General features: G+C 33.8%; 1 protein-coding gene across 1 annotated transcript in view; it reads left to right on the top strand.

Moving 5' to 3' along the window:
- The window catches only part of LOC150104149 (uncharacterized), a 295,320-nt gene that overhangs the window by 135,860 nt on the left and 134,691 nt on the right, over positions 1-24,769 (top strand). The window contains exon 11 of the mRNA XM_090396408.1: positions 861-1,080. Coding sequence (XP_090252534.1) covers positions 861-1,080 — 220 coding nt within the window. The remainder of the gene's footprint in view (positions 1-860; positions 1,081-24,769) is intronic.

Here is a 24,769-nt window from a genome sequence, read left to right as displayed (position 1 = left end):
CCACATGATGCCTTCCCAGCACTTAGGCTTAAACACATGATACTCATTGTGTCAATTTGTGGATCACAGTGTATGTCTGAAGCATTTGTAAGTTTTTAATTGTTCTTATTAATGTGATGGACAATGGAAATTGTGTGTCAGATATGTTAATGAAAAGTAACCTTATAGATGGCATTTATAAATATTCCTTTACTGTAATTTCTGTAGTTGTATAATGGTTATTGCATTAAGAAACAAGATTTTCAAGTTATACTCTATCTGTTTACTTTGCATTTCTTTCATTCGACATCCACCATTTCTATATTATCTGATGTTGTCACTTACTGATCACCTGTCATTCTCATTTATGTTGGATAATCTCTATTTTAATTATAATCCTAGGTAGTAGGCCACGGACCCTGCAAAAGTAGTTGCATAAGTAAATTAAGATTATATTGTGGATATCCCATGTAATCTCATAGAAGATTTTTAATTATTTACTGTGAACTGTAAATCTTATACTAATATCTAGTTACCATTGGAATTAAACCATAATTGACAGTCATTGCTTTAGTTTCATGATGCCAGCATCATTTGGTTGATAGGATAAAACTTCACTTTTTTTTACTAACAATGCTTCAAATAGCATAAAATAAAAGCATGTTCTATATAAGGTTTTCAAACATTTTATGGATGAGGTTGACATAAAAGATAAGAAGGGAAGAAATTTATCTGTTAATGTTAATTGCAGTTCAGAGAATGGTTCTTTAATATGTTAATTCATTTTTTTTTTTAAATTTTAACAATGACTAGCAACATGACAATTATTTTAATGCTATGGATTTGAAATAACTGATTCAGTATTATTTCCTTTTGTCAAGAACTCTTGATAGACATCACCTGCGACGTTACTTGGAATATTCAGAAAGAGAAGTAATCAGGCCAGGCTTTACTAGATTAAACATTCCATATTTTATGACAGATGAAGATATTGACTTTGTTATTTCAGCAGTTTCTTTAATAGCAAAAGAAGGATGGAAACTTTTGCCAGAGTATTTATTTAATCCTGAAACTGGAGAGTGGAGGCATCGCACACACCAGGTATATTTACATACATTTTATTTTTATTTGTGAACAGTATGAAATAATCTTTGAAATTTTTTAACTGAAATTGCCTCTGGAGTTAATCCTAACCCTTAACTGTTAATGCAAATTACATATATAGTAAAATTGTTAATTGCAGTCTCTAGATCAATGTCACTAAATGGTAGTTCCAATTTGAATAGCAAATTTTCACAAACTATGGGTTGTTTGAATTTGAGTTATTGATTACATCATGGCATCATCGAATTTCTGCTGTGTACCCTCATTGGGTGAGAAAATACTATGATAATATCACATGATTACTTTATTATTATTACACGTCATCTCTGGGGACTCACTGGGGGGGGGGGGGGGGGAGATGCTCCACTAATGAATCCTCCAACTACTGCCTACTAAGAGTATATTTTTGTCTGTAAATTAGTACTATCTTCCTGTCAGCTATTTTTCAGTAATTGCATGAAGTAATTATCTTATTTTGCCAAGCTGATTGCATGTTGGCATTTTTGTATGGCTTGCTGTCAACATGCAAATCTAGCAGTGATTTCCATAACTTTGAGGAAAATTAATACCATAAAAGTTGTCTTATCACAACATAGAAGATAAGAAAGTGAATATTTTGCCTGCAGTTATCCAAGTATTTTCAGCAATCATATTTATTGGAAAAACAGATGTTTAAAGCTAATAATTAACTAACTAAATTTATTTAGCTAATTAGATTAATAAGTCAATATTTTGCTTTGGTCACCAAGGCATCTTTATAAGCACAAAGAAATATATTGGGCACATACATACAGGTACACTAGTTGGAAAGCAAACACAGACTGATTGTAAAAGGTGGGAGCTTACAGTCCTAACCAGGACCCTTTATGGTGCAGTGATGGACACTTGCTCAAGGTCTCAAAATGATGGTCTACTAGATTTTTGGCATTGTGATGCAGCTTAATGTATTTAAGTTTTGGGAATGTTGTAGTGCTGTGGTAGATTCCAGAATATAGTCTGATTTCCCCCCCCCCAAACTAGCTTCCCTTATTCACTCTCTTAAAGATTAAACCTGCCACCCTGGAATTACTTCTTTTTGTTGTTATTTGGTTATAATTTTGTTATTTTTGGTGAAAGAATGACAGGCACACTCAAATCTGTGATAGTTTTTTACAGCCAAATTTATTTAAATTTGGAATATTTTGTAGATCATAAGCTGATTCTCTGATTAGCCTTTCACTTCTGAGGCATCTGTTCAGGTTAATGATTTTTGCCTGTCTCTGCATGAGTGTTGCCAGTGCATGGCATACTAGTCCAATTTTTATATATTGATTCTTTGGTGTTCTCTTTGTTTAGGTGAAGATGTATCTGATTATTTATCATAGGAGAACTTTAATAAGAGATACCTATTAAAAGAGATACTACCAGTAGAGGAGATACTGGTAGTATCTCCTTTACTGCTACTGGTAGAGGAGATACTGGTAGTATCTCCCCTATGCTCCTAGTATAGGAGGGCAGGTTTAATCTTTAAGAGAGTGAATAAGGGAAGCTATCTTGAATATATTAGGAACAAAGGCCTAAGAAGCCAAATTATTTGGCTTTGATAGACCATTGAGCATAACCTGTAAATTAGAAATGAGTTGTTGACTGCTTAATTATGGGTTTCTGTATTGCAGTTGGAAGAATGACAGGACATATGATTCTTTAATTGGAAAAGATGTTTGATTCTTGTGACAGTGAAAGGAAGTCTTTATATAGGTTTTTTATTTAGAAGTGAAGTAGCTGGTGTCATGCAGAAGTAAAGTTTTTCTCACAGAAATTTGGATGTTTTTTCCCACACAAGGCATATTAGCTGGAAAAAACAGCACATGGTGTAGACAATAGATCGTGTGTGTGTATCATGGAGGTATCATGTAATAATAATACTGGATTGTAAATGGTGTGTGAGTGGGAGCATCATTCAGTGTTGATGTCTTTCCCACCAAAAGGCATCATTGAAACTGAACGTAGAATCCTCTTCAGGATGCATAGAATCTTTATTAAAATTATTAAAACACTTAAGGAATTGAACAACGTAGTTAAGAATATAAATTAAATTATACTTTAATAAATATTTCCGATATTTCGGCAATGTCACATTGCCATCTTCTAAAGGAACTTACAAAAAATCTTTATAAGGAATTTTTAGCACGAGTGAGTTAGTCTCACACAAAGATAATGAGGTTCCTGGAAACTTGGGTTTTTCATTCCACAAACTGGCCAGGAGCCTACACACTATTTACATGTAATACATATAAGACTAACTATCTTGTTCTAATAAATTAAGGCTAGGAAAGACAAGAACATTCGGCTAGTTGTGGGCTTTAAAGGCCTGTAATGACGAATGAATTGAATGTTTATAATAGTATTTACTGGGTGTTTTATTTCTTTCACCACTTTACCCAAATGTAGAAAACTACTACCATTCTAATTGTTCCCTGATTAGGAGGAAGATTTAATTTTTTTTTTATTTTCATAAAATTATATCCATTCCTAATGAAACTATTTAATATGTATTATTATATATATATATATATATATATATATATATTTTTTTTTTATTTTTTATTTATTTATTTATTTTTTTTTTTTTTTTGTGAATGATGTTATTTGAACAACTGAGATCATATTTCAGGTGTCTTTATTATGTCATACATCTGTGCAGGATGGTAGAATGAATTAATATTCATCTCACCATTCTTGTAGAGAAAACTAATAGATAACTAATAATTATCTAATGTGTGTGATTTCTCTAGATGACATGAGATAGAAGCTCTTTTACATGTTGACTAAAGCATCTAAAAGAGCTTCTATAAGATGGCTGTATAAGAAAAGTTAGCAGTAGCAATAAGAGAAATGGGACCCACTGCTATATCTTTGATTTGGAGATTTTTTTTATGCCATATGGATTTCCAGTAGCTGACTTTTCGCTATTTGTCCTGGTTCCCTGACGATTACCACACATTTTTGATTAGTAATGTAATGTAATGTCAGTTTTGAATTAACTTCTAATTCAAGTGAATGTTTTTTTTATGTTCCATATTCATGAACACATGTTATGTCAGAACTGACTGATACGTTGGAATTAGTTTTTCAGTTAATGATTTGAAATAGATTGAATTTTTAACATATGGTGAAAGGTGCCGTTATATTGAGTTACGGTTTGTGTAAATATTTGACTAAATTGTACATAGGGCTATCTCTGAAATCAAATATGAGTTGGAATAATGTGTTATTTTTATGGATTTTAAGCAAGTTAATGTGTGTGTGTGTGTGTGTGTGTGTGTGTGTGTGTGTGTGTACAAATAGTGCTGAACAGTTTACATTATTTCAGGTGGCCAAGTTGTTATTTATTTTTTAAAGAATTTAATGATATTTATATTGAGAAGTAGCAGGATTTCTGTTTAATTGAAATGGTGTAGTCTTTAAGAAGAATTTTATTTATTTACTTAAATAAAATTCTTCTTAAAGAATTTTATTTAAGTAAATAAAAAAGCACTACCAGTAAATAACTTCTGTTATAATCAGAAGTTATTTACTGGTAGTGCTTCCTTTGTCAGCTATTTTTATTCCTTAATTTTTCATAAATCTGTAAATGCCCATTGTTCTCCAACTTTAAAATTACTTTGTGGGAAGCTTAACTGGTGCTAAAACATGAGCTACATCAAATTGAATGTGTTGGTGATTCTTCTGTTTCTGTCATGATATCAATAGTCAGCATTTCCTTAGCTGTCATTCAGTAATTAAAGCCTTTACTGAGAGTGAATTATTGTTGGCATGTTAAGTAATGTTAATGATAAGTTGACTACAGGCATTTCTGTGTGCAGTGATCACATAGATTTATTATTTGTTATTGAATTATATTTTTTTCAAAAATTTTGTTCAAACACTTTATTGGCTGAGTTATTCAGAAATTGTCAATAAAGGGTCTATATTTCAGTATGAAGAATGGAAGAGTTCATTCTACAGTTTAGTATTTTTAATTTATTAATAATGATTACCTGCTAGAACAAGTAGTTCTGTAGAGGGTTTTTATTTATTTTATTAATAATAAAATTATTGCCTAACATTATCACACGTCTCAGATTAGTAATATGCCATCCAGTTATTTCATGTGGTATTAAAAAAAAAACTGTCAGAATCAAAGGCATAGTTATGGACTTTTCACTCTCACTGTCACTCATTAACATTTTTATTTAGCTGTTTGTCTGAGCAGCATTGGCAATGCGTTTGCTATTTGGCTATGAACTTGCAAGTCTCTCCCCCCCCCTTCTCTTTATAAAAAAACTCACATAAACTAGTAGATATTCAAATATTACTTGAGTCTATCATTCCATTGCATATACTGTATATGGTATAATAAAACCATTAAAACAGAACTAGAGTCATTTGCTTAGCTGGCATCATACTGAAGAAAGATTATAATACATCTTAAATAATGGAAGGAGTAGTGCAAATTATAATTTGCACTACTCCCTTTATTATTTTTTTATGAGTGTGTGATGGATTTTAAGAAATATATGTATAATTTCTATTAAAGTAAATATTATTATTATTATATGTGACACTTCCAAAGGTGGAGACACACACACCTCACTGTCTCTTTATTACTCAATTCTCCAGCTACACACAATGACACTACTACCATCAACACCATCTACTACTCACCACCACTAACAATAATATTTTTTTTATCTGTAAATTATATGTCTTCTTAAGACTACTTTATTTGTATACAGGATGAAAAACCAGAGTTTCATGGAGGAAAAAACTCTGCTAGTTTTGTATGAGATTGGCTAACTTGCCTTGAGTTGAAAAATTCCATATAAAGATTCCTTTCATCATGATAGGAATCAAAAACAATGTTAATAGAATATTGATAGTAGAGTGATGGCAACCAAGGTCACCATCATCATTATCAAAAAGTACAAGATATGATAATATTATGTGAAAATGTTACGTCATTTACTAACTTTCTACCAACAATTTTCCACCAAATTAATCTGTTATTGGTCAAGACTCCAATGTTATCAGATCTTATATTTCTTTGGGTCTTTTTTTTCTTTCTGTTTAAGTGACTATACTATCTGAGATTAGCTCTGCTAATACATTCCTGGATGCCAACAATGCCATGTTCTTTCCTAATATTTTTATTGTTAATTTGAAACTGTTATTGATGCCATCTGTTCACTCTGCTAATCTTCCTCAGAACTCTCATATCTGTGGTTTCCAGTTTTGATCAAGTATTCTATTTCTAACCCAGATTCATAGGTTAAAATTGATTTGAATACTGTCTTGTATATATAGCTAGTTTCAGGGACTAATTGTTTTGATTAATTTCTCTGTTATTTCATATAAATTTATTCAATTGACTTTCTACCATCATCATCATCATCAAATTTCTGATATATATATATATATATACCATCAAGGAGTGTACGTGATATGATAGTACTACATGAAAAATTTACATCATTACTAATTTCCTATCTACAATTTTCCTCCAAATCAGTCTGTTACCTGTAGTACTGATCTTGAACTCTGGCGATGTACTTGAACTCTTGAGTTGGGGTGAGTTTTAGGATTTCCAGTAGCTGACTTTTTGCTGTTTGTCCTGGTTCCCTGGCAAAAACAATGGGGACCTTTGTTTAGCCAGGCGATGCCCCAGCTGGCATGAAATTCTATCATGTTGTACCATCATTTTATATTTTGGTTTAAGCCAATAAGAATACAATTTGGTTGGCTAAATCCCAAATTGCCAGTCCATCCTCGTTCGTTCAGTATCCAGGTAGATACCTAACAGAGTGCACCACGAGAAGGTGAGGATTGGACATTAGGTCAGAAGCCCTGATCAGTTTTCTGCATTCCTTTAAAGGCTATGTGGAGGTCTCCTCTCAGCTATATAGCTTTGACCCTTAAGCACCCCTTATCCTTAAGTTCTACCATACCACTTTACTAATTCTGCTGCCTATTTCCGTATTTAATTTGCCATCTTCACTAAAAATTTTGCCTTAATAACTGAAATGTTTAACTTCTTCTGTACAGGGTGTTCGGGATAAATTTGACATATTTATAATTAATTATATTTTTCCGTAAGTTACATGTATTAACACACACTTCTCTTCATTTAAAAGTTTGGACCCTTCTTCATTCATATACAAGATGTCAGAAAGGATGGATAGCTGGAACCCACCTGAATCATGGAAGAGAATAACTTGTATCATGATGATTCGTGCCCGCCATCAAAATAAGGATATTACGACTGCTGCCCAATGCTCCCTGAATACAGTAAAAACAATCAGGCATGAACTAGAGACTTGCAATGGTGACTACGAGGATGTAGCAAGAAGAAAGATCCCTAGCAGACGATCTGATTGCGTTCGTACAGCAGAATTCCTCGCAAATCTGCAGGAACAGGTGTTGAAGAACCCTGGCATTGGAATTCGTGCTTTGTTCGTGGAGTTGCTAACTGTAGTCAAGCCCTGGATAACAAGGGTAGCCAATGGTAGGCCGTATGTATGGCAGTAGGATTCGGCCCCTTGCCACACCTCTGGGAAAAGTCAAAAATGGTTGTCTGAAAATTTCTACGACTTCACCAGTCCAAATGTTTGGCCTCCAAACTCCCCAGACCTTAACCCCATGGATTATTTTGTATGGGGCGCAGTTGAAAAAGACACCAATCGCACTTCCAGTAATACAAAAGCCCAGTTAATGGATAAAATTAAAACAGTTTTTGCGGCCCTTCCCAGGGAGACTGTAGCATCAGCTTGTTCGAGGTTCCGAAGCAGAATTGAAGCTGTGATCGATGCTAATGGTGGTTATTTTGAGTAAATCTTGTTGATAGTATTGTAATTAACTCTGCCTGTAATGTTTTTTTGTCAATTCATTAAATTTAATAGATACAAAGAAGATTTTCTTTTTCCTTACGAAACTGTCAAATTTATCCCGAACACCCTGTATATTCTCCATTCAGGATGCAGTTAATGTTTTCAGTGTTCCTGTCCGTTTTCATTGTTTTTATCTTTTTATTGCTGATTTTCTTACCAAATTTATTACAGCTGTTATTCAGTTTAGTTAGAGAATCCTGGAGACTTGAACTATATTTGTTTAGGAGTATAACATCATCTGTGTAAAGCAAAAAGCTAAGTTTATCATCTCTGATTCTAATATCAGGTTTAATACTACTTTCCCTCATAATGTGATCCATATAGATGATGAATAACAGTAGAGATGTTTACCGTTGTCTTGAACTTGATTGAACATCAAACCATCTTTCTGTACTCCCTTCAATTTTGACTACCAATTTACAACTCAAATATTTACTATTTCTTGATGTAATGTTTCATTTACACTATATAACCATTAGCATTTTGAACAGCTTTTCTCTTGACACCTTGTTACAGATATGTACAAAACAGATCCTTATTATATTCCATAATTTCTCAACTGCATGTGTTAGAGGATGTCAGGATCAGTCACTTTATTTGGCCTGAATCCAGCTTGTTCTTCTCCAAGCTTCCCTTCCACAATTTTTCTCGCTATTTCTCAAGTATTCTTGCATAACTCTTGCCAAGAATAATTAGTAGGGAAATACCTCTAATTCTTACATTCAGTTTTATTTCCCATTTTTATAGATTGGTACTATAAAAGCTCTACTCTAATCATCTGTAATTTGACTATCTGACAGGCCTTCTGAATTATGATGAAGTGCAACAGTGAAAAACATTTATACCTCCATATTTGACCATTTCTGGTCAAATATGGAGGTATAAATGACCACTTCTAGTCGAATATCATTTTTTCTAGCTGTCTTTCCACATTTCAGGTTTTCGATTTCTTTTTCTACCTAGGTATGAGGGTGGTCTGAAACGTTCTCGGCCTTGACCATAGATGGCAACACTATCGGCATGATTTTTTTTTCTAAGTTGGTACATCTGTCATAAGCATCCATATGAAATTACAAGTCATTCTATCAAGTTGTTTATTTTATACAGCTGTCTGAAGCAAAAGTGTTGTTTGTATCCCTTTGAAATGGATAAAATTGAGTATCGTGCAGTTATAAAATTCTTTGTAACGCCAAAAGTTTAACGCCAAAAGAAATTCATTCGAAGTTCATAAAAGTTTATGGGCACACTTCTCCTTCATTTTCAACAATTAAGAAATAGGCTGCCGAGTTTAAACGTGGCCATACCAGCCATGAAGATGATCCACGTGAAGGACGTCCAAAAAGTGTAACAACACCAGAAATTGTTGATCAAGTGCACAGTATGGTATTGGATGAACCAGCGAGTCAAAGTGTGTGAAATTGCTGAGACTATAGGCATTTCAAAAGAATGTGTAGGATATATTTTGCATGAAGAATTGCAAATGAAAAAGCTTTGCGCCAGATGGGTGCTGCATTTGCTCACAGCTGATGAAAAATGCGCTCACATGAAAATCTCTGAACAGTGCTTGGAGCATTTTAACAAGAATAAAACTGATTTTGTGCATTGATTTATTACTATGGATGAGACTTGGATTCACCAGTACACACCAGAATCCAAACAGCAGTCAAAACAGTGGAAAGCTAGTTGTTCAGCGCTAAAGAAGATAAAGTCGGTTCCATCAGCAGAAAAGGTCATGGCATCAGTGTCTTGGGGTGCTAAAGGCATTTTCTTTATTAATTATCTTGAAAAAGGTAAAGCAATAATGGGAATATTATTCCGATCTTTTAACCAGACTAGACAAAAAATTCATGAGGAAAGACGTGGTTTGCAGAAGGAAAAAAATCATCTTTCATCAGGACAATGCACCTGCTCACAAAGGTGTTTTGGCAATGGGAAAATTAAAAGATCTGCACTATGAATTGTTGGAACATCCACCCTATTCCACATATTTGGCTCTCTCTGACTTGTATCTCTTCCCAAAACTAAAACACTTCCTCGCTGGTCAGCATTTTTCTTCAAATCAAGACGTGATTCCAGCTGTAGAGGGGTATTTTGCAGATCTTACTGAGAACCACAACAGGGACCGGATAATGGCACTGGAGCATCGCTGGAATAAATGTATTAGTCTTAAGGGAGATTATGTTGAAAAATAAAAATAATTTTGGTACACAATAAATAACAGAAAAAACTCACGTAGAAAGATTATTTATTAGCATAATTTTCGCCTGTGTGTCACAGGCATCCTCAGTACATTAAGCTCAAAATTAAACACTAACTGACAATTCCAAAAAGCGCCACCTAAGTAGCTGGTGTAAGATAACTAAAAAGGTCAATAACTTTCCTGAAAAAAAAAAAATAAAAAAAAAAAAAATAAATAAATAAAAAGTTAGGAAAGATTAGCTGATTTGTAAAGTACTATCTCCCATAAAGGGGACAGACGTAAGCCGTCGGATCTGTTTAAGTTAAGAGAATGAAGTAGAGTTTCACATGTTTCTTTATAAAGGCGTTCCATGAGAAACTGACTTTTGTGAAGAACTCTTGTCTTTCTCCAATGAACTCTGTGTCTAGTGAAGATGGCATGTTCAGAAAGTCCAGACTTTTCAGGTTTAAAGTATTCAATATAAGATTGGTGTTCTTCTAGCCGAATAGAGGCAGATCTTCCCGTTTGCCCGAAATAAGATAATCCACAAGAGCACAGAATCTGGTAGACACCTGGATGATTAAGATGTGGAAGCTTGTCCTTAGGAGAAGTGAGAAAGGTGGAGATTTTTCTAAACGGTCGAAAGGCAACAAAAATATTCAGTGGTTTTAAAATGGAAGATCTGCCTCTATTCGGCTAGAAGAACACCAATCTTATATTGAATACTTTAAACCTGAAAAGTCTGGACTTTCTGAACATGCCATCTTCACTAGACACGGAGTTCATTGGAGAAAGACAAGAGTTCTTCACAAAAGTCAGTTTCTCATGGAACGCCTTTATAAAGAAACATGTGAAACTCTACTTCATTCTCCTAACTTAAACAGATCCGACGGCTTACGTCTGTCCCCTTTATGGGAGATAGTACTTTACAAATCAGCTAATCTTTCCTAACTTTTTATTATATAAATTTTTTTAAAATTTTTTTTTTAGGAAAGTTATTGACCTTTTTAGTTATCTTACACCAGCTACTTAGGTGGCGCTTTTTGGAATTGTCAGTTAGTGTTTAATTTTGAGCTTAATGTACTGAGGATGCCTGTGACACAGGCGAAAATTATACTAATAAATAATCTTTCTACGTGAGTTTTTTCCGTTATTTATTGTGTACCGATATGTCTACTCACGGTTTACCTCTTTTAAAACTTAAAAATAATTTTGAAATTATAAATTTTTTTTTTTTTTCATTGTTAGGCCGAGAACTTTTCAGACCATCCTTGTAATATGAATGTAATGTAAACCACTCATAATGTCAGGATTATATAGTGTAAATATATGCACATATGTAAATGTAGGAAGGTGTACATATAGATGTAAAAATATAATTCAAATGTGAATATAGATACAAAAATATAAATATAAATGTGATATAAATGTTAATCAGAATATTGATACATGTAATATATGCAATTGAGTTCTACCAGGAGATAATTTATTTCTTCCTGGTAGGGTTGCTTTGAAGGAGAAGGGGGAAAATTTTTTTTTTCAAGGGTCAGTTAATTGAAGGTTTGTTCATTTGAAGATCAGATAATTGAGATATCACTGTATATTTATATCATGCTGCATGTGCTAGCTCACATAACATATAGGCAAGAAATTTTATTTGCTGTTCAACACACCCCTAATTGTAATTATGCTATCTATAAATTTGGAAATGTATCTGTAGTCTTCTTGATTTGTTGCAACTGACAGTATTAATTGTTTATTTCTGAGTGTTGCCATCAGCTTTCTGAAAGTAGCTGTATGATATTGCTATCAGGTTTTCACATCAATATGTTATTTCTGCATGTCTAGCTAATTTGTTTTATCTAGTTATGTAGTGATTACCAAGTAACACTTAGTTAAAAGGATAATTAAAAAATATATAAAAAAGTACTGATAAAGGTTACAGTTAAATTGGTGTGAATCTATGAATGCAGAATATTTAATCCTAGATGCCTATGAGTTAAGTTTCTCATTCTAATTCATCATTGTATGGTTTATCGAGAGGTATCCCAATTACAAACCATAAATATGCAGGAGCATTTCTAAACTTAAGAATATATTATCCTTAAAGACTTATGATCGTGAGATTCATTATAGGTGGTCCACTTTAAATACTACGAAGCTCATGCCGCTCCTTAAGTTCATGTATACTGTCTGCACTCATTATTAGCATGGGTGGACAGAAAGTTGAAGAAATGTCTTCACATTTGTTAGTAGGTGTATGGATTACACTGCCTGAAAGGCAGTGTAATCCATACACCTACTACCTCCATTAAATACTACTCACACTGTCTTACTCACCACTCCATTATCCTTATCCCTTTCTCTTCTTCTACCATTTGAAAAATATTGTTAATGGCCATCTGTCAAACTGATTTACATGCCCTCATTCTGTATTCATAGCCAGTATTCCACAGTTCTAATGCTGTTTGCTTTTGTACTTTCTATAAAAGTTTCTTCATTCCTTTCAAATTATATTCAAATAATGCCAGGAGTATCCGGAATAAGGGAGAGGAATTGATGGTGCAGATAGCATCAGCCTGGCCAAAAATTATTTGGATCACTGAGACGTGGTTGACAGAAGAGGATATAATAACAGGAATAGAAGTCACGGTATAGCATTTTTCAGCAGGATAGGAAGGGAAAGCTTGTTGGTGGAGTACTGCTTATGATAAGTGACGACCTATGTCCTCTAAGAGTGGAGGCTTTGGAAAACAGTTACACTAATGATTTTGAAAGCATATGGTGTGAGGTAGAGGTGGGCAAGACAGGATATTTAGTGGGATGTTGCTACAGACCCAGGAGCACAGAGGGTGGGAACCAGGAAATGTTTAGACAGTTGAGTTTGGCAAGTGCAAGAAGAATGATTGTTATGGGAGATTTTAACTACAGTAGTATAAATTGGGGAGAGGAAGATGCATGTAGCAATAAGGGAATGAAATTTCTAGAATTCTTGAGGGACAGATGTCTTAGGCAACATGTAATCAAGAGTTTTGGATTTGGTTATAGCATCAGAAGAGTTGATAATAACTGAGATGACATCTCTCCCACCAGTTGGAGAGAGTGACAATATGGTTTTGCAGGAGTATCAAAGAGAAGGGAACGTATGTGGAATTATAAGGCAGGTGATTATAATAGTCTAAGACGTCAACTTGGGGAAGTTTCATGGAGGGAGGAATTGGAAGGCCGGTATATCATTAGTGATTGGGAAATTATGAAAGAATATTTGTTAGCAGCAATGGTAAGTTGTATACCACGAGTGAAGAAGAGGACACAATTTGGAGTAAAATGGATTACAAACAATATTAAACAGGAATTGCATGCGAAAAAGAGGATATGAAAGAGATATAAGGAGACAGGTGAGGAGAAGATGCATGAAGAGTATAAGACACAGGCCAGAAGAGTGACTAGTATGGTAAGAAAGACGAAACTGATATATATGAGAGGAGATTGGCCCTAAGATTCAAAGAAAATCCTAGGGAATTTTTTAGCAATGTGGCCAGTAGGAGGAGAAATGACTGTGGAAGAATGATATTGTGGGATAAAAATGGGAATAGAGTGATTGATGCAGAGGACATAGTGGAATTGTTCAATGAACACTTTATTGGAGTATTTCATCCCGGAGGAGTCAGTTTTAATGCTAGAGGGATTGGTCAGGTTCGAGGTTTAGAGGTATAGGAGGAGAGTGTGTTTCAAATACTGAGTACTCTGGATGTCAGTTAAGCTGTGGGACTGGATGGTATTTCACCATGAGTTTTGAGAGAATGTGCTAGGGAATTGACAGTTCCCTAGTGGCTTTTCAATGAAAGTCTGGCTTTCCTGCTTTCCTTCCATTTCCAGACTTTCCTGCTTCCTTCCATTCCATGTGCCCTGTGGCACATGGAATGGAAGGAAGGTAAGATAGTGCCATTGCATAAGGGCTGTAGGAGACTGGAAGTGTCTAATTATAGGCCAGTTTGTGTGTCATCAGTAGTTAGTAAGATCTTGGAGAAAGTAGTGAAGGACCGTATACAGCATTGGGCAGATGAGGGTAATGTTATCTGTGAGAGTCAACATGGATTTGTGAAGGGGGTGCTCTTGTTTTAGCAATATGCTAGCCTTTTATGATAAAGTTACAGGAGCATTAGATGAGGGAAAGGCATATACTGCCATTTTCTTAGACTTAGCGAAGGCATTTGACAGGGTGCCACATGATAAGCTGATATTTAAATTGCAGCACATGGATCCGGATGTCAGATTGGTCAACTGGATTCAGGATTGACTGTCTGATAGGTATCAGAGAGTTATGTATGGTGGGGCAATTTCAAGGAAGCAGAGGGTTACAAGTGGGGTCCCACAGGGCTCAGTACTAGGACCTATATTGTTTAACCTTTATATATCAATGACATTGTCAGTGGATTGCAAGGAGATATTCAGTTGTTTTCGGATGATGCAAAGCTGGGAAGGATTATTAGTAATAGTGCAGATGCGTCAGCCCTGCAAGAGGATTTGAATAAGCTAGATAGATGGGCAAATGAATGGGGGTGTCGGTTTAATGCAGCTAAATGTAACGTCTTGAGGTTTCGGAAACATCGATGGGACACTGCATACTCTATGGGAGGAGTTATACTGGAGGAAGTAGAGGCGACAGGAGATATGGGATTGATGATTGATGAGAACCTGAAATTTAGAGGATATATTGCAAAGGTGGTGAAGGTAACATAGAGGATTGCTGCAATAATGAGAAGGACGCTGACCTGCAGAGATAAAACAGTTATCATTCCGTTGTATAAGACCCTGATCAGACCACACTTGGACTATTGTTCTCAGATTTGGTCCCCAGGATTTGAAGGGGATAAATTAACAGTGGAAAGGGTACAAAGCCAGATAACAAAGATGGTTTCAGGACTGTACAATGATAGTTATGAGGATCGGCTGAGGGAATGTGGATGCAGAGTTTAGTGGATAGAAGGAGAGGTGATATGATTGAGACTTTTAAACTGTTGAGAGGTGGTTACAGGGTTGACACTGGAGAGTTCCTTCACTTGGTTGAACAGTGGGAAGGCGTGATGACAAGGGGCCATCCCTGGAAATTACGTAAGGAAACTGTGAGCATGGAGGGTGGTTGAACTATGGAATGCATTGCCTGATGGGGTGGTGAAAGCAAGAATGGTCAATGAGTTTAAGGAGTGGTATGATAGACTTTGTGTTTCTTGCGGGGGGGGATCTCCCCTTGATGAATAGATTTTATGTTTTTTAGGAAGGACCTCCCACGATGAGTCTTTTGACTCCATGGAGGCCTGAATAATAATATATTTAACATATCTCAGCATGGTAATTCTGATGTTGTTTGATTGTTTGATCATAGTGGAACCACCATACCCTCACTTCTTCTGATTACTGCCTTTCTCAGTAATGAAGCACTTCTCAGGGAGTATCTTTGTAGCATGTTCCCCAAGCTTCAGATTTCTATCTACTGTCACTCTGATTCCTTACCTACTTCATTTCCTCCAGCCAGTGCCTTGCCATGGGTAGGATGCACCCTTGTGCAAATCTTTTTCAGTGCCCTCATAAAATAAGTTTCCATGAAAAATTTTTGTGAAAAATTTTACTTTGTTAAAAGTACAAAACAGTTTATACGCATACATAAAAATAAATTTTATTTAACAGTAGTAGAACATTGTAATCACTGAAATTCATTAATAAGGAATTTTTAATAATAATAATTTTCAAAAATGTTTATTACTTGATTACATAAATATTACATAACAAAGATAATTTGGAGATATGCTTTTAACTATATAACAATTAGCATAAAGGTAGATTTATTTGACATATTTATCCATCTTGCTTTAGCCGCCACAAAATTTTTAATGATATCTTTAATGTCTAATGAATCCATATTATTTTCAATTGATGTAATTAATAAATCCATTAGACGCTCTCCAGACATTGTTGACCGCAAATAATTTTTTATTAGTTTCAGTTTTGAAAAACTGAAACTCTCGGGGGGACACTGTAACCCCAGAGAGTGCGTCCCCTGGGTGGCGGATAGGGGAGCCCACCATGTGTGTGTGTGTGTGTGTGTGTGTGTGTGTGTGTGCGTGTGTGCGCGTGCGTGCATGCGTATATATGGTGGGATGGTCCGAATATACTGAATAAGAACTCGTGGACCAACAGGGCCATAAGGGGCAATCATCTTGATTGTAAGGGAGGCAGCACTCTCATGGACCCCTAGCTGGATCTATCCTCTCCTTCTACTACTTTGAGGAAGATCCACTTACTTTAATCTTTCCTATAAGGCCTTATCAGCCAACTCCTCTTATTTTATGACCCCTATGCTATTAGAGTACTCGAGGGCCATGGGGTCTTTTCATTTCTGGCCTTACAACTTTGCCTTCTCTATAAATCTTACTATAATTCCTCTATAATCAACTCTTTCCCCATTCAATATACCCTATTTCTCCTATAGGTTTAAATTCAGAAGAAGGCTAGTTCAGAAGCCTTAAGGTAGCAGCCCTACCACTGAACTATTCCATTGTTAGGTTAGTCCCCCGACATGGAGAACATAATTCTACTAGTAAGCTGACAGAAAAAGATAATCGGATTGAATCTATAGGAAATGACCCTGGAATGGAAAAGGTAAAACAAAAATGGAAACTACAAAATATAATAGACAAAATGGAAAAAACAAAATACAAAATAAAAATACACATAGCAAACTGGAATGTAAGAGGAATAGCATATAAAGAAATAGAATTAGACCAATTATTAAATGAAAGAAATTTTAAAATAGCAGTAATCACTGAAACAAAAAATAAATTTAAAGGAACCATGAGAACTGAAAATTTTAATGTCATATACAGTGGAGTTGACAGAGACCAAAGAGCACAAGCAAGAGTCATGATTTGTATTCAAAACTCCTTCTCAAAACAGTTAAAACATTATAAATTATGAAATGAAAGAATAATAGAAGCTAGAATAAAAATAAAGGCTATTTAACATAATTCGTTTATATGCCCCAGAAGAGGAAAGAGAACAGGATAATATCATCATCATCATCAAATTCCTGCCATGCACCCTCAAGGGGTGTACAGGATATGATAGTACTACATGAAAAATAATTACATCATTACTAACTTCCTATCTACAATTTTCCTCCAAATCAGTCTGTTACTTGTCAAGACTCCAACATTATTAGATCTTATATTTCTATCGTCTAAGGCACTTTGTACCGTATCATTCCACCTATATCTTGGTCTTCCTCTGGGTCGTTTTGCTGCCAACCTGGCAGAGAACACTTGTTTTGCTAATCTTTCTTCGCCCTTTCTGTTTAAGTGACCATACCACCTGAGATTAGCTCAGCTAACACATTCCTGGATGCTGACAATGTCAAGTTCTTTCCTAATCCTAAACCAAAATAAAAAATGATGGTACAACATGACAAACAGGATAATATTGATTTTTATAATCAGCTACAAAACATATATAATAAAATAAATAAAAAACGATTACGTAATTTTAGCAGGAGACTTAAATGCAAGAATTGGAAACACGAAAATTAATAATAATATAGGAATACATTGAGAACATACTCTAAACAGGAATGGTAAAAAATTGATTGACTTTGTAGTTTATAATAACCTAATAATAATGAATTCCTTCTATAAACATAAAGACATGCATAAATATATTTGGGCAGCAAGAGGATGGAAATCAATATTAGATTGCTTTATATTAAATGAAAAGACATCAAAATTTTCACTTGATGTTAGAGTTCACAGAGTATATGAAATAAGCAGTGACCACTTCCTTGTTAAAATAAAATTAAGATTATAATAAATTTAGTTTAATCCTTTATCCAAGTGTGAGCAAACAAAGTTTGCGCCTGAAAGTATCTTCAGGACTGGGATAAGGTGGTACAACACTAGGCAACTCGTTGCAAAGGTGGAGCAAGATACCAACACTCCTGTCTCAGTATCTCCCATAATGCATAATGCAAAACACATCTCCTTGCGGACATGTCTAATGTTATGCATTAAGGGAAGGGCCACTACCCAGACTAGTTTCAACCTTTATTGAGGTCTCTTCAGTGGGAGCCAGGCCCAAGTTGAGATACCAGGCAGAAGCATTAGCAGGTCATCTCTACCCATAGGAGTTGCCAAATGGTGTGCCACCCTTTTTTAATAAATTACTCTGGATTTAGAGAAAGATGTTGAAAGTTTATTTTTCACTTGGTTAGAGTATAATAAATTTAGTTTAATCCTTTATCCAAGTGTGAGCAAACAAAGTTTGCGCCTGAAATTATCTTCAGGACTGGGGTAAGGTGGTACAACACTAGGCAACTCGTTGCAAAGGTGGAGCAAGATACCAACACTCCTATCTCAGTATCTCCCATAATGCAGAACACATCTCCTTGCAGACATGTCCTTGTTATGCATTAAGGGAAGGGCCACAACCCAGACTAGTTTCGACCTTTATTGAAGTCTCTTCAGTGGGAGCCTTTGCATGGAATATTGGAATGGAACATCATGGAATAAATTTGTTTCTAATTTAGAACATGATTTTTATAAAATAAGACCCAATGTACATAAAATTTTGAAACACTTAAATGCAGATACCAAAGAAAACATAAAATTAAACACTGAATTGAAATTACAAGAATTTCTAAATTACTACACAGAATTGTGGACAGACAAATATTTTAAAAAAGACAATTGGTAAACAATTAACGAAAATGAAAAGGAAATAACCAAAGAAAATTAGAAATCAGCCTGAAAGAAACAAGAAATGGAAAATCACCTGGAGAAGATAAACTAGGTTTAGAACTATATAAATATGAAGGAACTAGATTCAAAGAAAGACTCTTATTATTTTTAAATAAAATTTATTCAACTGGTATCCCCCCAATAGAATGGAAAAAAGCAATTGTGATTCCTATCTTTAAAAAAGGTAATAGAGATGACCCTAAAAACTATAGAGGCATCAGTATACTAAATTCCTGTTACAAAATATATAGCAGAATCTTAAATAGCAAACTAATGAAATATTCCGAAAGCTTTATTTTAGAAGTACAGAATGGATTTAGAAAAGGACGATCATGTATAGACCCGGCCTTTTGCCTAAAATTAATAATAGAGAAAAGAAGAGAATACAATTTAGAAACACATATTGCATTTATTGACTTTGAAAAAGCAGTACAAAGTTAAAAAAAACATGTTATTTAACATATTAAAAGAAAGATAAATACCAAATAATATCCTAAAAGCTATCACAAGTATATATGAAAATAATCAAATACAAATAAGATTAAATCACGAGCTTTCATATACGAGAGAGATAAACCAAGGGGTCCGACAAGGATGTCCCCTCTCAGCAACTCTTTTTAATATCTACTTAAATGAAATAATAATAAAATGGAATAAAAATTTCCATCAAGGAATTAAACTTTCTTCTACAGTAAACTTAAACACTCTCCTCTTTGCCGACGACCAAATAATAATTACAAATTCTAAAGATAAACAACAGAAAACTATTTTAGATCTAAATGAGATATCCAAAGATTATGGTATGATAATATCAATAGAAAAATCAAAAACTATGGCCTTTAAAGGACAAGATCTAGCAAGAACTAAAATAGTAATAGATAACAAGATCTTAGAACAGGTGAATTCATTTAATTACCTTGGATGTAAGATCACATATGAAAAAGATATAAACATAAAAATTGCAAAATATTTAAAAATAACAGGTGTAATTAACTCTATATTTAAACCAAACCTAGTTCAAAAACAAACCAGACTAAAAGTATACAATACATTAGCCCTACCAGTCTTAATGCATGGAAGCGAAATTTGGACAATAAAACAAAAAGACAAACAAAGATTAACAACAGCAGAAATGAAGTTTATGAGAAAAACTGCAAAGTATACCCTATTTTATCACAAAAGAAACAAAGAAATTATGAAAGAATTAAACCAAGAACCAGTAATAGAAAAAATTTAAAAATATAAACATAAATGGATGGAACACGTTCAAATTATGAAAACAGAAAGATTACCAAAACAAGCCTTAAAGTACAAGCCATTAGGAAAAAGAAAACCAGGATGTCCTCTTAAAAGATTCAACGATGACTTCTAAGGCCGGAACAGGCCATGCTAGGCCTAAATCCTTGATATGCATGATGATGATGATGATGAGTTTCGAAAAACTTCTTTCCCCTGATGCTATGGATATTGGTAATGTTAAATAAATACGCATCACAATCACAGTATTTGGAAACGTGTCGGTTAATTTATTTTCGTATATATAAATTAAAACATCCTGAGGAGCCGACTCTTTTTTAATAAAACATTGCAAAGTTTTTAATTTCTCAAATAAAGTCATACCATCAATATCGTGATTGTTGGAATCTTGATTGTCGCTCAGTTTTAAGTGCAAATCTTTACAATGTTTCATTAAATCGCTTTAATCTTTTAATTTGCTAATGTCTCTTATAACTTTAAAATCCTCACTATGTTGTTTTAAGAGTATGAATCTTTCCGTGACTGAAGTTATTGTCATGTCTAAAATTGCAAAGAAAAAATTTATTTTTAAATTTTGTTTAGGATCATGCGTTGTCTCATCTGATACTTTGTAACCAAACATTTTTGTTTTTGTTTTTGTTCTTTTGCGAATGTCTGGAAAAATAGGATCAATATTTAGATTGTTTGCTATTTCTTTTGCAGTTCTAATAATATTTTCAAAATATTGGTCTGTTTCGCAAGTATTTAATTCTTGTATAACATAATCAAGATTTTCTGTAATTTTTCCTATATCAAATGTCAGATTCTACATTATTTTGCTTGCAACATTTATGAGACTTAAGATTTCGTACCAAATATGAACAGAGCAAATAAATTTAAAGAATAAATCTTTGAAATTAAGTTGTCTGCCTGAACTCTAGAATCGATATCTTTAGTTTCATCTTCCGTAATATCAAAAAGAGCCTGGTAAGTTTCCTTGATATTATTTTTAAGTGCTTTATTGCTTCTACTCTGCTTTCTCACCTAGTAGCAGAAAGTGGTTTCAAATTTAAAACACGAACATGTTTTTTAATATAGCCCAACGGTTCACAGATATTGAAAAATAATTATATAATTCCTGTATTACCCCCAAAAAAATCTACAGTTTCACAGGATATCTTAGCTGCATCATTAACTACCAAATTTAATGAATGAGCAGCACATGGGATAAATAAAACCTTGAATTTATTTCAAGGATTTTTTCTGCAGTCCATTATGTTTGCCTCGCATATTTGAACCGTTATCATAAGCTTGGCCATGTAAATCCGAAATGTTAATATTCAATCATTTTAAATAATTTTTTATAAATTGAAAAAAAAAAAAAAAAAGATTTGAAATACGTAATGAACAATTTTTGACAAATTACTAATGAGAAGGGAAAGATCTGTGCGATTGTAGGCCAGTAGAGAAAAAGCAACTATTAAGAAGTGCATATGATTGGTGCGGTATTAACAAAAGATCGTGCAACCCAAACAAAACAAGCTGACAATTGAATTGAGATGCTAATTCTCTTAAACCGATTTCCATAATATCTGAAATGCATTCACTATGTATTTCTTAGTTTTAACATGTTCATGACGGGGGGGGGGGGTAGTGTCAAGCAAAACCACATGTTGCACCTGCAACATGTGGTTTGCTTGAGTGTATGTAGCAGTTTCTCTTGGAGGGAAGATGTGATTCATTAGTTAGTGAATCACATCTTCCCTCCAACAGAAGATGTGATTCATTAGTTAGTGTTTATATTCCCATTTGTCTGTAATTGCACTATTTGGTGAGAAATATATTACACAGTCTGCAAAAGTCTGTGAACCTTATCCAGTGACATGATAAAACTAATTGGTTTTCGTGTTTCTGCAGTGTAATGGCTGTTGGGGATGGCATATTGTTTACTGCAGGGAGCGAGTTATTGCTCCAATGTGAAATTCAGGGCAATAGAGACTTGCAATTTGAGTAGGAGAATTCATGCATAATATAATTTAATATATATAGACTATAAAAGTTTATTAAATTCACATCGTATGATACTTTATGGGTTGTTTCCTTAAGTATCTAATAAGTGGGTTCTAAAATGTTTAGTTTTAGTATGTATGGCTATAATTTTTTTATTAAGAAAATATAATAAGCACATATTTAACTGTCAATAGGAAATGGTGCCTTTTTTATTTGGTAAACTAAACGCTGTATTTTTGTAAAATATCTTGTTGCCGTAACACGGCTGAACGAGCACCCTTATTAAGTAGCGCTGTGAGGCAGACTGCCTCTATGCTACATCCTGTCGATGATACTGGGCAAAGCACACCGTAAGAATGAATTCACGGTCTGTCTTAAACTAACAATTTCCACTAAAAATATAATAAACAATTGAGAATATTTATAAAATTTTCGCTGAGTCGATGCTTACTCTGTGAAATAAAATCTGTGGTAATCTTGATAACGTTTCACTTCAAACAAATTATAATAAAACTGGTGATGTATCAAGTTAAAAATATTGTTAGATTATTAAGAATTCATAATAATTTCACTGATTTAAAATTTCATTTTTATTGCATTAACTACAATTTGTAATTATGTAATTTATATAGTACAATATAATTCAAGAATAAAAAAATTTATATATATTTTTTTATTATTTCCCATGGTGAAATGACGCCCCTATCTTCAAGCGCCTTTGTGCGGCACACAATTTGCACAACCGCATGGCGCGTCCCTGCCTCCAGCTTTTTAATATTAACACAAATATTTGTTAACATTAAATTAGTACATTTGATAGAATTGCATCAAATGTCTTCACAAATTCTACTTGTAATCTTCCTTTTCTGTGATACTGCTTCTCCATATGCAGTTCTTGAATACTTTGCTGTCTGATGTAAAAGATTAATTAGAACTTATAAGTAATGTGGATTGGTTTTAGAATTTATCATTATGTTCAGCTTATGTGAATAAGAGAAAGTAACTACAGCAATCCTTTGATTAATGTGCCTAATGCGTTCTTTAAAAACGAGCACATTAATTACAAATGCACTAATTGAATATAATAACCTATGTGAAAAATATAATTCATTCCTTGAATTTCTTTTTTGACCCTTAATTTTTTTTTATAAAAGAATTAGGGTATATCTCAGGGCCCAGTTAAAGGAAAACCATGAAGCTGAAAGACAATAAAACAAATTCAGAATATAAATTTATTATTCTACTTCTTAACAAAGAATTGAGGTAATGTAGTTTGGGCATGCTGTTTCTTTTTTTTTCATACAACTGATGGTATGGCCCTATTGCCTCTTCTATTACCTCTCTCTTCATCAGGGTCAGCCTCTAAGTATTGCTGCTTAAAAAATTTGATTGTACGAAAAAATTTTCAAACTGTTTCTATGAAATCCCTTTGGCTTGTCAGTGATTAAATTTTCTTCATATTCTTCAGGATCTTCCTGCTGTGTATCTAAATTTATTATTATTACTTGACACCTCCAAGGAATCTAAACATTCATCGAGTGATTTAGCAGGTCGGAATTACGGAATTTCTCAGAATAAGATTTAATTAACTTGGATTCATTTGAAAAGCCTCTAAATTCATTTGTACAATGCTTCCAAATGGCTTGCATATTGCTAGCAGTAATTTCATTTGACTTTACAGCTTTATGACCAGGCTGAGATTTCTCTGATTTGGCCAGAGAAAAGTCTTGAAAGGCATTCACTTCCAAAAAAAAAAAAAAAAAAAAAAAAAAGGCCAGTTTCATTGACATTAAATATTTGTTGATCACTATAGCCTCCCACATTTTCTTCAAAATCTTTGGATAATTTGTGGCCACCTCATTATCTGCACTTGCAGCTTCGCCTGTGTTTAGAACATTATGTAGGCTATTTTGCTTTTTTTAAACACTCAAACCACCCAGCACTTGATAGCCTTTTCTCTCAAGGTTACAAAGAGACTTAATGCTTTTGATTTAATAAGGTCAGTGCTTAGCGGGATCTGTTTTTGGTTACAATCTTTGATCCATGTAGAAAGAAGTCTCTCTAATTCAGTCATTATAATACTTTGATTTCGAGTGCATGCATGATGAACTTGAAGCAGCCTTTCTCTTTGTTTTCAGCAGCTTTGCTTAAAATTGCTCTTTTAGTTGATTTACCCATTTTTGTGTTCTTGTCCTATCTTTGCCCTGGACTTGCCTTGTTCATTTTTCTTTATTATTTCAAGTTTTTCTTCAATGAGATTACTTATCTAATCATTTTCACACTTCCACTTTTTTTGCTCACTAATTCTTTTACTCATGATGAAATGTTGGGAAAATACTTTAAAATAAAAAAAAAAGTAAAGGAGGTGAGGCACAAGATTGATCTTCAAAATGCCATGTAATTAGCTGACTACACAAATTTTGGCAGTAAATTTGGAACATGATGTACATGGAAATAGTGTAGTATGCCATTAAAAATTAACTTTGTAAAATGTTTCAAATTGGTAACTAAATTTATTTCATCCTGTTGAGTAATTTTTTTTTAAATAGTTAGCCATAAAAAATGTACAG

This window comes from Typopeltis vanoorti, chromosome 8 (assembly GCF_054136105.1).
Source record: "Typopeltis vanoorti isolate ZY-2024b chromosome 8, IOZ_Tvanoo_1.0, whole genome shotgun sequence".
NCBI lineage: Eukaryota > Metazoa > Arthropoda > Arachnida > Uropygi > Thelyphonidae > Typopeltis > Typopeltis vanoorti.
Note: the sequence above shows the minus strand (reverse complement) of the source record. Positions and strands in the feature narration are given on the sequence as shown.